Consider the following 16,331-nt stretch of genomic DNA (forward strand, 5'->3'; position numbering starts at 1 on the left):
GATATTTGAATTTACATTTCGTATGGATTCATTAGCCGTACTATATTCAGGTGTTTTAGATTATGAAAAGTAGCGTAAATACATAAAAGGTCAATAAGACCGGTATACTGACTAAACAAGGACCTTTATTTTGAAAAATGTACCGTTTTGCTTCCTGGGTCACTGGAAGATTTATTTTCTACACAGTTGGTACAGCCAGTAGAAGCAGACGCACCATTCTGTGGGGGAAAACACACTTGCGGAGAAACAGTCATTTGTATCAGATTGATTTCTTCAATCGGCGATACGGGATACTTTCTCGAGCCCGGTGATGTACCGCCCAGGTAAAACTCCACACGGGCCGCCACCGTTTGGACCTCCACCACCCCATGGCCCGCCTTTCAGACTCGGTGGACCCTGTGGTATTCCTCCTCCTAGACATTTACCCACTGGACCTTGTGGACCATTTTCGGCACCAGCACCGGATAGCCATTTTCGCCACAACGGACCGCCAAGAGGGCATTTCATCAGTGTACGTACCCAACAGGCTTGTAAAGCTAGCTAGGCATCTTAAGTTAGCTTACTAAAGTAACGTGATTCAGATGAGGATTTTACTAGCATAACGTTAACAGAGCAAACAGGGCTACAGCGTCAGACCTCAATAAGAAGTAGCAACACATGTTGCTAGCTGCTGTGTTTACGTCTTGCACATTCACTGCATCATATTTTCTAGGGTGCGCATCTCATACCATTTTTAATTATTATTTTATAGTCAAGTCTTCAAACTTAAATCATTGGAAACACACACACACTGTGTGGAAAAAATAGATTATATTTCCCAGCTACTGGTATATGCCTGAGAACCCCGATCCCCCAACCCACACATTTACTAAAATGCTGATATGTCTGAAACTCCTGAAACTCCAAGCTCAGCAGTGTATCATAGTTAAGCAGCATGTATACCTCTATGAAAGCAGTTAAAAACAACTTTTAAAAGTCAACTAGCCTAATTTTACAAGTGCAACATTAACTTTAATTTTTTGTGCATAGCCCCAGAATTAATAAATCAGTTGTATAAATTAATTTAAATCTAATGATGCAGAGAATAATTATGCAAAAAGGTAAGCTACAGTATCATACAAACAATAGAGAAATGAAGAATACACCAGTAAGGACATTTGTGTTTCAGAAAACAGAGACAAAACAACAATGTAACCAGTAGTGAGCTTCAGTAAAATGACAAACAGTTATGGCTCAGGAACAGGTTTTGTGACCCTATGTCCACCAGGTATTGTTAGAGATGTGTACTATGGTAGAGGTAGGGCATTATACTGAGTATTTGCCTTGCTGGTTAGCCCAACACTGACATAAAAAACTAAAACAAGCATGTAAAACCTCGGCTGTGTTTGAAGCACAACTGAATTTTGGTCTTGTTAGACCATAGAAATTATGTGAAGGTTTTTAGTCATCCAGGTCATGGTAATTCAAAGTTTATTTCAAGAGGCAACTGGACTTTTTTGAAGTTCTTGAAGATGTTTGCCTCTCACCTGAAAATTTTCTTCCGTTCTCTGAAGTTTTACGCATGAGAGGCAAAATATCTTTAAGAACTTCAACAAAGCCCAGGTGCCTTTTGGATTAAACTTTGAAAAGACCACTGAGACATTTTTAATGAATTCAACTTCATCGATGCACCCTTGCTACCATGCTGTCTATAAACTTCGCATTTCCGACAAACAGGACAAACTTGGCCAAATTTGTCAGCACGGATAAGATCACCATTTATGTACCTGGTTTACATCAAAACAGGTAAGTCAGTAGTCTGTTTTTTTTGCTCCTATTAAAAAAAACGAGACAAGGTTATTTTTGAGCTAGGTTTTTACATGCATATTGGATAGGTTTAAATGGGTATCTATTTGCAAATATTGTGATTATTATTTTTTTAGAAAACAAATTCATTTTCGTTTTGGATGTTATAAGATGCATTCAGATCAGCTATTTGTATTAATCATATCCCTTTTTAGGGAACGTCCTTTACATTGATTTCAATATCAATATATGTTATTTGACATACTTACAATATTTTTCACTTAAAAGTGAAAAAGAATCGAGCAGTGGCCAAGCCATTGGACCAAGCGGAAATGTTTTTGCAGCATTCCTCTACAGCTGAAAAGAACAACAAGGAAGGATGGAGGATTCACAGAAGAAAGTTCATCACACATGCACAGTTCTCTAGTAAATCAACTTTGTAACTGTGTAAGAAGAAATGTGTAAAGGAAATGTTAATCAATATCCTGTTTACATTTTGCATTTGGTTTATTTTGTTGAATATGTCTAACTTATCAGATTTATTGATTTGTTTATCTATTTATAATAATTAGACCTGCTTCTTCAAATTATTCATTTTCAAACTTTGCTTGGAAATTACTATCCATGCATGGTTTGTAGATTACCCTCAGGTTCAAAGTATGATTTATAAAAGACACAAAAAAGAAATGTTCAGAACTGCCCTTGTTGGACATTTATAATTGGGGAACAGGGCCCTGGACATGTGTTGTGAAACCTGTTTTTGACATGTTTAACATGTGCAGTATATTCTTGCAGAAAAGTGACAAATCTTTCCCAACCCAACTTCATAAAAATCTTGAAAGCAAATGTGTGGAAGAGTTGGACGATCTACTGAGTCTACTACTTTATGCTGGCATTACTTCACCAGTTACATTGGGAGGGTCCAGAACTGACAATGAAGACTGAAACAGCATGTGGAAGTCAGAAGAGCCGAGAAGAAAAAGAAGCATGATGGCTTTTAGAGCAGAATTTAAAACCAACTTTCAGAGCTATTTGGTGATTGCAGTTCCAGACTTGAACAGATATCTGTTTGACTTTTGGCTGGGATCATTGTTGTTAATTTGAAAATATAGGTGCAATAATAGGTTTTGTGTTACATAGAACAAAAGTTAGCCATAGTTAGCCATGCTAGCAGCATCACGCCTGAAAGTTGCAGAATGAAATTTGTTCAGCTGTTATTTAACTTACTTACTTTAATTTTATTAGTTATGATTGCTTCTTGTATTATTGACTCTCAAGCTCTGCACTTATTCACTCATCAGCACTGTCAGGACCTTTTGCTAGTTCTCAATGTCTGTACATTTTTTTTGACATTATTCACCAAAGTTGAACTTGATGCAAGGACGACTTGTTCTTCAGTATTTGTTTAAATCAACTTGTTTTTAGTGTTAACTATCCATGAAAACGTTTTTGTGAGTCCTTTGGTGTGTTGCAAAATTTAGTGTTAACCTCCCTATTGTTTGAGAAGTTGTTTATCCATCAATACTTTTCTTGGCTAAAAAGTATCAACAAACAGGTTGACCGCATATTCACAGTGTCAGTAATAATAGTTTAAATTAGGGTTCTGCTGTATGCACATCCACTTGACCATTTCATATGCATCAGGCTGTATATGTGGTATGCATTGTATCAGTTAATTTATTCATGTATGTGCACTGACCTATGACGATGTATTCCTGTTGCTGTATCCTGTTTTATCACACAAAAAGAATGGAACCCTTTTTTATTAAAACGTTGAAAGAACACCTCTGTCATTATTTCAGATTGTCTATTGTGTCTTATGTGTAGTCCCTGCTCTCAACACTGGAAAGTTACACATCATACCACTATTGTGCAACAAATACAGACACAAATTAAAATACACTCCGTGCCGGTGCTTATCATACCCAAATTCTAATCTCAAATGTCTAGTGCTGGAAAAGTCTTGTATATGACAAGACAAGAACGCCCTGATAAGATGGACTTATTGTTGTGTGTTTAGGGGTAACAGTATGGATATGTCAACATACATATCTGTAGGGCTGGGTATCAATAAGGATTTCTTAATTCGATTCGATTCAGATTCACAAGGTCCCGATTTGATTCAATATTGATATGTTAAGGGGTATTTCAGTTATGATATCAATGCACCTCTAACCTAGTGCATTATTAACATTTTTAATGATTACAATAAGAATTGACCCCAAAAAAGTTACATCACTTACTACTTATTTAACGTGACAAACACACAGCAGTCAAAACAATATTAAAAATGTTATGAATTAACTTTTTTTCCAGTTTGAGATTTTTAGTCAGATTTATAGTCTAATCTGGCTCACGTTTTGATTAAACAAACTGGAGTTCAATTTGCGCGAGATTTGAGAACAAAACCACATGAGACTAAGCGTTATGGGGAGAAGCATACTGTAAGCATACTTGTGTAGTAAACGATTCCGGGCATCTCCCACTTTAGGCGGGTGATGATAATAACTATACTGTGTATAATGCCTTTTCCTAACCAAGCATTGGCTAGGAACTGGAAACCGTGACAGTTTCTCATTGTTTCACAATACAATACAATACTTCACAAGGTATTCTGAGGAACACCAAGTTTTTATATGTCTCATTGACTCCTAGTTGGCAGTTTGTCATAATCTTTGTATAAATTACATCAAGATAGAATTTCTAGAGAATACAAACACTTAAAGACATGTCCTCTTGGAAGTTTCCCAGAGTTTCGTGTCCTGACTCTTTTTTTCAAGTCAAAAACGAAATGCGTCTATTATCCAACATAAATCCAACATTTGTGTTGCTTATCAGTCAAATACTCACACAATATGCCCTGTCAGACTCTCTGTTGAATCATTTGCTGTGGCTGTTTTTCAGACACATTTTTGACTCATAAATATTTCCTGTGACGGTAATGATACAGATAGTTCTTAGCTTTAATTCCTGATTCGTCTCCTCAGTAAAGATGCACCTTTTGAGTTGGGTACATTTAAAGAGTTGTTTTTCTCTATGACAGCTTAACACATTTCAGCAGCTGGTTGACAGATCTCATATTTGGGCAAATACATTTTTTAATGATTTGTGGAAAATGAGATAACCTAACCCTAACCCTTGACCACTGCTTTTTGTGTGTAGTTTACTGGCTCTCAGAGGAATAAAGCACACATTTACTTGGTAATAAAAAATAATGATATACTTTTTTTAAACAAAGTTACAAAGTGCTTTAAAACTGCTTGGATGCCAGCAGTAACTCTTTACATTGTCTGCTCATTATCCTGATTATGACAGTTAATTAGTAAAACCGTATTTCCTTTCAGGTACACCTGTGTTATTCATTTCTGTTAACTAGCATTTTTATGTGGTAAGATGCAGCCAATTGACAAAAGAATGCGAAATTTACTTTTTGTGAAATTGTAAAATATACTGTACATTGTCTGTGTTAAACACAGACCATTTAAACAGTTGCTATTTTATTCAGTTTGTAAATGTCAACATCCTTTTTTCACTAATTACTCAAAGGTTTGAACAGTAAAAACCTTTGAACTCGTACAACTGTCCAGTTGATGCAGTTCTGTCTTGTATAGCGCTATAACATGAATTCTAAACACTCTCAGCCCCACTGTAGCAGCTTCCCCGTAGACCATAGTGCTATGAATCCTTTGGGGGACAGGCAGCAGATCATCCCTCCTGCAGAACCACCGCAGGTCCCACAGTGGAATCCCCCTCCTGTGGAACGTCATCTTTCTGACAACAGGTATACGTTTTTTAAGTGTTAATTAAAACGCAATTTTCGTTTGTATAAGTTGAAGATGTAACAGTTGCTCAAATTTTACTTTTTGTTGTTGCTGGTATTTGAAGCACATGTATTTTTGATTTTCAGTGACCGTGCTGGTGAGGAATTCCTGAGATGTATTGCAACCAACAAACCTCTCCCAGACTATCTCAAAGGGAACATGGCATACAACCTCGCTGATGCATTCAAGTCAGCTAACGTCCTGAAAGAAGCAGTCAAATCAGACCCTGAGTTCCAGAAGCATGTGACCAGCAAAAGCCGTAGTCGAAGCCGTAGTCGAAGCCGAAGTCATGGCAAAAGCCGGGGAAGATCTAGAGCCAAGAGCCGTGCGCGCAGCAAAAGCAGAGCATGCAGCCGAAGCAGGGGAAGGAGCAAAAGTCGTGTTCGTGGGAAGAGTCGGGCAAGAAGTAAAAGCAGGGCGAGAAGTAAAAGCAGGGCGAGAAGCAAAAGCAGGGCGAGAAGCAAAAGCAGGGCTTGGAGTAGGAGTAGGAGCCAGAGCAGAAGCAAGAAGAAGAGTCATGTACGGAGCAAGAGCCGGGTCAGAAGGTCAAAGTCTCGAAGTAGCAGTGGTGAAAAGAGCCGGGGCAAGGACAAAAAGAGAAAAAGGAGCCCGAGCCACAGCTGCAGTAGCAGTGTTAGCAGCAGTCATAATATGGCAGCAAGTAGTCTATTAGAAGGACTAAAGCTGGTCATGAACAGCAAAGAACTGGAAGAGCGGTTGCCCACCCTCAAAGATGCCATCCTCACAATTCAGGTAGAGCTCATGATTTTTTTTGACAATGTCTTGCTTTAGTCAGGTATTAGCCAAAATCTTAAGACAAAGTGTGATTCTTGAAGAATATCTGCTTGCTTACTTCAAGGTCCATTCAAATCAAAAAGTTCCGTATCAAATGGGAATGGGAATTGATGAGTTTTTATGAATAAGTGGAAAATCATATATATATAAAGGAAAACCTTCAAGTGCTGCTGGTGAAAATTATTTGGAACTCTTCTAGAGACTAGAACAGATGGATCAACATTCAAGATATTCCCTCATCTTTTGGATTTGCTTGGACCATTTATGGTTAAACTTGGGAAGGCAAGGGAAATTGCATGCAGAAGAGTGGGCAAACTGTTTTATAAAGCTGACTGCTGAACCACATCAGGACTTTGTTGCCCCCCAAAATGTGTAGTTATATCATCTTTACAAATCTTCAAACAACATTAGTACCTGTCTAAAGAAAATTTAGATAATACATTGGAAAGTTGCGCAGACTGTGTGCTGTATTACGCTGCATGTCTGGAGGGAGCCATTTTCATTATGTACACATGGTTGCCTTATGTGCTTGGTGATTACTTGCATGCATAAATGCCCACATAGTGAAGTGAATACTTTGAGCATCTTCAACAGCAAAAATGCCAGGAAGAAAAGGGCTGTATATTGGCTGTATGTTATTTAATGATAATCTTCAGGAGTAGTTCGGGTGGAATAAAAAATCCTATATTTACTTACAAACATAATATCAATGTAAAAAGTATTTGTTCTATATCAAAACATCAAGCATATTCAATAAGTAATAGTAATTGGTATAACAAAAGAGTGGAAGTGTTACACTTTCTACAAAAGCTTTAAAATGACTAATTACTGTCAGATATCGAATACCACTAAAGCACTTGATAAAAATGCTTATTTGCATCCTCTGATTTTCTGAGCTTTGCTGCAAAGAACGCAATTAAAACAATTTAGAGTTGGCTGTACTTAATTTTACAAAACATTGCAATAGTAGCCAAGCAAGTTAACAAAGTAAGGGACTGACTGTCTGATTAATAACATTGATGTCATCTCTTCTATGCAGGCCTCAGATGAAAGCACAAAGTATGTGCCAGATGAGAGAAATAAGAGTATACCAGATGACCACAGACATCAGCAAGATGACAGTCTAGAGAATTCAACATCATTTGAGAACGACAGTATGCTCCTTCCCCATGACCGAGTAGGCAGTGACTTTTCATGGCTCCAAGTGCAACATCAAGAGGAATCTACAGTCCAGAAAGCTGATGAGCTTGAAGATGAAGAGTCATTCTTGTATGGGAATGAAGACAATGGAGGAAAACTAGCCAATAATTCCTCACTTTTTGCAGCGTATTCCCAGGTTGACAAACATGACAAACTGCAAGGAAAAGATAGTCTAGCTGTTGACAATCAACAGCACAGTCAGAACAAGTATAGATTCAGTAGCTTTGGGGATACGGTTGATCTGAAACAACCCCTTCAACTTACTTCCTCTAATTTAGCCTCAGCCAATCTGGACAGCAGTGAGTGTGAGAAGATCAAAAACATATTGAAAAGTCTGGGCACAACAGACATCAGTGATATCATGGGGAAGATGCAGGGGCAGAAAGAGGAGAAACAGCGGGTTCCTTCACTTCCAGCTTCAGACCCGAAAGCAACTGGTTTAGCATTGCCAGCACTGAGTAACCCAAATGTACGGCAAGCTCTGGAGTCTCTACAGTCACTGATCAAAGGTAAGGGTTCCGTACTGAATGGCAAATGCAACTTACTCAATCAACTCGTGGAACTTTTTAAGTGGTTTATATTTATTAGCCATGCTTACACACTGCAATCAATTTGTTTGGCTTTAGTCTTATATTGTTTGTTGTGCCACAAGCCTGAACTGTAGCAGTTAAAGCTCGGGTAGGTAGCTTATTTTAGCTGGGTTAGGGTTAGGGAGTTAGCTACATATTGAAAGTACCAAATCGAAAATCACAACAAGCCCTTGTGTTCAGGCCTCCCACCAAAGCCACTCCCCCATTTATCCCTGACAAAGAGTTACTGCCCAAACGCATTGCAGTATGTTTTTCACATCCAAATGACCATGCTAGCTGTCTGCCTGGCCTTGTGGACGATTTTGGTCATTAATAGTGAGCATGCAGGTATTTCGGTTAAAAGACAATAAATTTCCTACCCTAGTTGAAATATGAGCCAATATTTTAAGAAAAAAGTATTTTTGTATAATTTTTTTTTACGGTGTTAACCAAGTTACTGCAAAACCAGATCATGTACTTATCACATAACTACTCAAAGTAATAATTTCGAAGATTTTCATTTAAATAAATGTTAAATCTATCGCCGAATGAGGTAACACAATGGTGATTGAGCCTATGGCCCACTGCTGAAAACCTTTGCATTTGCAGTATTACAGACTCGGTATCTATGGCGACATTTGCGGAAAAAATTACAAGCGGGCCCAGTTAGTGACGCGTTTCCCATCACCCAGCAATGGTTGGTCTGCCAGAGAGGGTAGGCAGAGCTAAGCGACTGCTTTTCCGCTCTCTGCAAGTGTTGCGAGTAAACACTAATCCACTCTGGCTGAACATACAAAGAAAAGATCGAAGACTACAGATACAACCACAAAATTGAAAATCCAAAGAAAAAGAAACGAATTTGCCGCTCAGATGAAGGCAAACAGTCTAAAGAGTTACGACCAGAGCCAACCGTGGATGTCACACATGCAACACTGTCTGGATATCTGAGAAGTGTGCTCCCGCAATTACCATTTATCACCATTGGTGCTGCCAAAGAGAGCGAAAAGTTCTTGGAGATTAGCACCTTAACTCCTGAGCTATCAGATGCACCTGTTAAAGCAACATTATGCAACTATACTCCCTAACAAACAGCTTCAAAATAATTTTTGATTCCTATTCTGTGTCCTGAATGCCTAAGCCTTGCTCCATGTTACTTGTGTTGAGCAGTACCAAGAGAAGTGATTAAGGCTTTATGGCACAGCTTTCAGGTAGAAAAACCTGTAGGCTAACTTATCCATTCACCTTCTTATCTTGATATTCTAAAACGACCTTAAGGGCGCTAAGAAGATTAAAATACAGGCGACTTAAGAGACTGCAACAAGGTTTATTTCATACTTGATTGTAAGTCGTTGGTGAGAGAGTGAGCTCCACTCAAATTCCAATTGTTAAAGTACCAATTCTTGCATAATGTTGCTTTAGACACACAGCAAAGGCACAAGTAGACCTTCATTAAACAGGACAATTTGTACCACAATCAATTACAGTAGGGACCCCAGTAACAGAGAATGTCTCTCTCTCTCTCTGAGAATTTGATTGTCAGTAGACCCTTCTGGAGGCAACAGAACCAACACAAGGGTAGGGGTAGAGTGAGGGAATATTTCCACAAATAAATTGCAGGCATATTCTCTCAAACTGAATTAAAAAAAAATTTGCTGATAAATCATGTTTTTAGGAATGGGAAGGACTTGCGGCCCAAGTGACCTTGACCTTTGACCTTTAACCACCAGAATGTAATCAGTTCATCCTTGAAACCAAGTGGAAGTTTGTGCCAAATTTGATAGATATCCCCTTTAGGTATTCCTGAGATATCAAGTTTACAAGAATTGGAAAACATAACATAAGCGGTTACGGAAATCAGTAGCCTAATTTGAATGAAACTGCAGTAGAGTTGCACACGATACACCAAGTAAAGAAAAATAAGATTGACACATTCATAGGCTCAGAAACAGATCACATGGACAAAAAGCAGATCCATTACACCAGCATTACATTTTTCCTCACGTGCACCGGAATCCCTGCTTTAGAGGATAAAGATGACATTACTTTTCCTTCGTTAAGCAGTCGTATGAAAAGACCAAAACCACAGATGAATTGACCCCTCCTGTCCTGGTTGACATGACATGGTAATGACACACACTTATTAATTTTGTGTTAATCACACATACACCTTTTGTGCTGTAGACACCTGTCTAAAATATGAAGATGATAGCAGCCTGATGAAAAACAAGTATGCTGATCTGTAAAGCCATTTTTGGACAGATCTTAATATGTGTGCGTTTACTTGCCAGATTTGTTCATTTAGAATAACAAGGTTTGTCAAGTTAATTTTAGAACTGGTTCTTTACAGATGTCATGGTTTTGTGACAGCTGTAACTTGAGGTGGGCCACCTTGCCTGAGAATTGTCATCTCTGTCTCTATTGTTTTGATGCCTTTGATGTAGAATGAACAATTATGTTGTTTTTCTGTCTTCCTAAGCGACAAAGGAGAAACGGGCAAAGAATGACGGCAGTGCCACATCCTCTGATAAACACAAGGTAAGGGATATCCAACATGTATCGACTGCTCAACATGGTATTCGTTAAGTTATACACATTAAAAAAAGGCTAAAACTCACATTTGAACTTCCATTTGAAATTCTGTCTTCTGTTTTCCAGGTGGAGGATAATGAGGATAAGAAGAGAGAGAAGCAAGACAGAATGACTAAAATGGAATCCTTGATGAAAGAACTTGAGGAATTATTGAAACAGGATGGTAAAGCAGTTTTCTCAAAGAACAGTCATGTGTTTCCTACCTTCTTTATTATCCAATGCGCTAAAATCCACCATATACTTTGCTGATTTTGTCTTGTCCATTTGCAGGATTGAGTTTTCTGATACCTGTAATTGGGTTTTACTGCCAAAAGTGTGAGGAGTTCATTGGAGATTTGAACAGTGCCGAAAACCATGCAACCTTCCATCGCCACAGTAACTCTAGCAGTGTAAGTATACTTCCTATTTACATCTGTGTAGATAAAGCTGGTGGTGTTTTACATATTATGTTAACAAATCCCATGAAAAGAAAATGTTGTGTGTATCCTAAGTATTTGTCTAAAGAAATACCATGCCAACACACGCAATGTATTTGTTGTTGTAAAAATTAGTCCCCAACTATGTTTGCCAAAAACTATAGCTTGAAGCGGTTTCAGTAAATGACTTGGCTTTTTTAATGAAGCTATATACTATATACTAGTTTTTAGTAGGTACCTTTGGGCTAGGTCTGAATCCACAGACAGTGTATAGAATATACAGCAAGTATAAAGGTAAAGACCTATTCATTGATGGTTTTTTTGTGTATTTAAAGGATATGTTGGCAAGAAAAAAAATATCAATAAATTGTATTAGACAAACTTCTACGTAAACTACTTCTTATATATGTCAAAATGATCACACTCAAAGAAAGTAGTCTCAGGAAATTAGTCGTAAAAATGGTGATAGCCTATACCTAAATGTCAAATTAATAAACCTTTTGATGCCTCTATATGGCCTACAAAAGCAAATCAGAATATCAGCCGGAACAGAAATATATGTATATAGTTGTTCTTAAGGCCTGTCATCTGATAACGTCACACAGAGCGAAAAGAGCCTTTGTTTATGTCTTACTGGCAAAGTTTCACAATAAGCAGGATGTTAGCCGGTTCAAAGAAGGCAGGAGTTTTTTTCTTAACAGAAGAATATGTATGCACGTAAAGAACAGGACCAGCAAAGAGAAAAATGTAATACGGCTTATCAATAGGTGCTGCCAAAATGGACACAAAGTGCAAGTTCCTCATGGCTGTTTTAAAGAGAGGCCACGTAACTGTGGCTAAACTCACTGTGGTACAAGAATCAGGATAATAGGGAATTCTCAAATGTAATGTTATTGTAGTTCAAGAAGTGGAGTCTTACAGTAAAGTCAGTTTCTCAGCAGTATTTTCCAAAGTTCACTTACAATAGAAAACATGAGCTTCTGGTAATACCTTACCAAATCTGGCTGTAGCGGTTAATCCCATGAGTGTAAAGAACTAAAATAAGGGACTGTTTAATTTTTACTGAATAACTAGAAGGAAGCTTGTTATTACTTTAAAAAAAAGTTGAATCACTTTGCTGTAGTTGGCAATTTGACGTGGCATTCACTTTGCACATTGATTCTACCAGGTACAAATCCTGCAACGTTATCATACACCGTGGTAAAGGTCTGCAGTAAAGCACTTTCACCTCAGTCTTGACCACCTCTGGCTACTGTTCAGTTTCTTTATCTTTTAGACTTTAAATCTGTATTTTTTTTTTTTGGCAGAAAGGGCAGACGGACAGGCATGCAGGGGACATCACAGAACGGAACTTGCACTCTCCAAACAGGAGCAGTAACCAACACTCACACTCCTTGGACAGGAGAGATCACAGGGATCATGGTAACCGTAGAGATGCAGGAGACCACAGGAATCAAAGAGACTATCAACGAGACTGGAGGGATGAGAGAGATCACAAAAGCAAACACAATGATGAGCACAGAGGACACAGGAATGGGCAAGAAAACATGTCCTTGAAAGAGGAGATGAGAAAGGAGAGGATGCTCATAACGGTGTCCCGTGGACTGACACCTCCTCAAAACATCAGGGTCAAGGAGGAAGTGGACAAGGAGAAAGCTTTTAGAAGCAAAGTCAAAGTGGAAGACACAGAGAGCAAAGGGGTATCATCCAAGGAACGCATAGAAAAAGATAAAGAAGTGAAAGGTGAAAGCAGTGATAGCAGTGACACTGACAAAGTGAAAAAAAGAAAAACGCCTCACCTAAAATCAACTAAAAAGAAAAAGAAGAAGGACAAAAAGAAGAAGAAGGATAAGGGGATTAAGTCCTAATTGATGTATTATGTTTGTTATCATCCATATACTTACTCCCTGCCGCTGCCCAAGTGTCTACACTTAAAGGTCAGTTTTGTTCTTGGTACCGGTTTGTTGGTTTCTTTCCTCTGCCCTTTTAGTTCTTTTTTGTTGCTGTGATCAGAAGAGGGAAGGAGGCCTGGAGGAGTTTTTCATCACTGTGTTTAAAGGAATAGTATGACATGTTAGGAAGTGCATTTGTTGCAGTCATCACTGGTCAAATGAGAATATTTACATCAGTTTTATCTTTGTGCATCTATTTCAGAGATGTGACATAACTATTGTTAGCACCAAGTTTGGAAGCAGGGGGAAGTTTGGAATTCTTAAGCTAAACTTTTTCCTCTCTTTGCAGAGCTGCTTCAAATGTTTGTGCTCGTATCCAACACTGGTCTCTACCTGAGGCACAGAGTTAAAACTGATGGAACTTTTTTTACTGTTTCCATTAAAAAACAAATTAATTTCAAAATTACACCTTGCTTCTTTTGATAAATAGCTTCCTTTATATTTTTCCATCACAATGAATCTATCTGTATGATGTCATAAATATGCCCCACGTGGTTTTATCTCTCAATGACATGTTTGAAAGATAAAGCAATACATTATTTTGGCTATACATCCATCTTTCTCAACACCATTGCTACTGTGTGCATACTGTATATTCCAAGGACCAACAGCATTGTAGTGTTAGGCATGTGATGTGTGTATTTTGCCTTTCCATTTTCTTATTAGTCTGCATTTTTATCCTTTAATGATAATCTAATAAGAAAGGCAAACACTGATTGCAATTTAATAAAAATGAGTCAAATAAATGTCTAATGTCTTGCTGTGTATTGTCTTTAACTAAAACAGCTTAAATTTACATGTGGGCTAAAGCTTGGGCTGCTAATGTGGTAAAAGGTAATCTGAGCTGTTAAGTAATGTTTAAAAGATTAGCATTCTTCTAATTGTTTTCTTAATCACATAATCATTGCAAATGTAATAGCTGCATGGATTGTCTTCACAAAATGCAACATGTGCTACTTTTATGTGCCTCAGAGGAGTTGCAATGAGGAAGGACTATGACCCAAGATAAGAGCAGGGAAAGAAATTACCGCCTGCCAAATACAAAGTAGGCTGTGGCAGGTACACGTTTAAGGTCACCTGCCTAAATGAATGATAGATCTTATTTGAATTAAAAAATTAATTAATTTAATGAGTAATCAGGGATTAAGAATGCATGATATATTTGTTATGTCTGGTATCACTGACTCTGTACACTGCACTGCTTAGATTTCCACTCTCCAGTAGAAATGTTCAGTGACCTGCCAGGAGGCAGGTGAGGAGCATTTGTCTGTGCTTCAAATCATAACGGACTTCTAACATTACTTTTACCAAGACCATGATGTTTCCCTAACTCAACCACAGAGAGACCTGTGTGTGCCTAAACATTACTATCAGAATTATGCAATGCTGTAGTCATAACGAGTGGATGTGTTCCAAATTTTTCGGGAAAAACAATAGAAATACATTGGTGGTAAACATTTTTGCAACCTGCCAGATTAACATTTAATTTTTTATAATACCGATTGACTTTTCCTCATTATGTTGATAGTGATCCAGTTGTTTCCTTCAAAATGTGTGCCTTTGCAAATAAGTTGTATATAAACAACATCTAGGACACAGAATTCTGCAGCTATAAAAATGTGATAGATTTCCAACAGTGTGTTACAGTATTTCTATGAACTTTAACAAAGATTCTGTTCTGTTCAAATCCTAGTGAGTAGGCATATTGTTCAGGGTTCGTCGTCCACTGATTATAGGGTTGGCGGTTGATCCGATCACCTCCTGTCAATATGTTAAAGTGTTCTTGGGCAAGACACTGAATTCAAGAGTCCTGCATGGAAGCTCACTGAGTGGCAAAAACCTTGTCGAATGCTTCAATAAAAGCACTGTGTAAATTGAGCCATATATTCATTAAGCAAACCTATCCCGCAGCAGACACTATGGGAAAGGAAACACTTTACTGAGCCAGTGCTAACAATATGTCAAAAGGTATGAAGTGAAAACGGGATCGAGCAGGACTCTAAACTGAAGTGGCTAAATGGAATTCAGCCCTGATTTGATCATTTACTAACATTTAAAAAAAAATGCCTTGAAGGAGAAGTATGGTATTTTTAAACCTGGGCCCTATTTTTACAAATTTGGTTGTCGAAATGACTCATAGGACGAAAAACTTTTGGATTGGTCCAGTAGATGTCCTCTGCCGTAGCTGCGATACAGCTGCAATAGCTGCAACATAATCCCCTGGATATGATTATAGATTTGTTCTTTTTCCCCTGTACACGAGGAGTTGGTCTGTGTGGAGTTTACAGTCTGTGTCTTGTATTGCTTTGCTTTTTCATCCTGACCGTTGCTGCATTATACCCAAATGTACTGTAAACCCGTGTTAAGGGGGCAAAAAGACAGTCTTATAGGTTGAAAGATGCTGCATTTTTTAACTAAATGAACTGATATAATTAACATGTATATTATTACCAAATTAACATTGCATGATTGCATTTGTTTCATGTAAGATTGGAGACATCTAGCAATTAGAATCCATACAGAAAGCATCATCTAACTTTATAAAATCTAACTTACGGTATACCAGGTCTGCCCAAGTAGAAATCTGTTCCCTTTGATTGTGCTCAAAGCCATAAATCACTTGTTTTTATTTGATAACATTTTCTACAATTATAGGTAGATGACTAACGCCAACACAGGTCAACCCAATGAGCTGACTCCAATACAGGTTTCCCAACCAAGGTGAGTTTCTTTTTTCGTTTATATATACAGTATTTATAACAATGTGTAAAATTTAACTTTTTTACAGTAATAGACAAACTATAGGAGGAAAATTAAGTTCTTATCTCTGAGCTGTCAGGCATGCTTGTCTGCTAATAGGTTGAGCTTTATTAATACATGTATAAGAAAGGGTTCTGAAACAAGTGTATGTGCAGAGGTAACAATCCCAAATTGATGTTAATGTTGAAAACAGCTAAACTGTTATATGGTATGTTAGTCATTTGATTTTACAGAAAAAAATTGGGTTTGAATATCCTTTTATTCTCCAGGCAAACTATTGAAAAATAACCTTAAAAGCTGCTGTATAGAACATGCATACACCATTATGATGTGAAGGTTTATGGAATCAGGAGAAAAGTGCTGCAATTTCATACACTGGAACTATAAAACTGCAATATTTGATAACTGTCATAATAAAGTGATCTAAGGACAAACTACAGTCTG

At 37.8% G+C, this 16,331-nt stretch overlaps 1 protein-coding gene across 1 annotated transcript; it reads left to right on the plus strand.

Annotated features, from left to right (window-relative positions):
• Window positions 1–199: 199 nt before the first annotated feature.
• LOC138588954 (uncharacterized protein DDB_G0287625) lies at window positions 200–13,886 on the plus strand. The gene is made up of 8 exons (XM_069659212.1): window positions 200–511; window positions 5,427–5,566; window positions 5,693–6,359; window positions 7,441–8,110; window positions 10,647–10,705; window positions 10,826–10,922; window positions 11,030–11,148; window positions 12,483–13,886. The coding sequence occupies exons 1-8, from the start codon at window positions 311–313 to the stop codon at window positions 13,041–13,043; spliced, it is 2,514 nt and encodes an 837-aa protein (XP_069515313.1). The 5' UTR covers window positions 200–310; the 3' UTR covers window positions 13,044–13,886.
• Window positions 13,887–16,331: the final 2,445 nt, after the last annotated feature.

This window comes from Semicossyphus pulcher, unplaced genomic scaffold, assembly GCF_022749685.1.
Source record: "Semicossyphus pulcher isolate SPU_LCO1_2020_fin unplaced genomic scaffold, fSemPul1.0.p SCAF_12, whole genome shotgun sequence".
Lineage (NCBI taxonomy): Eukaryota > Metazoa > Chordata > Actinopteri > Labriformes > Labridae > Semicossyphus > Semicossyphus pulcher.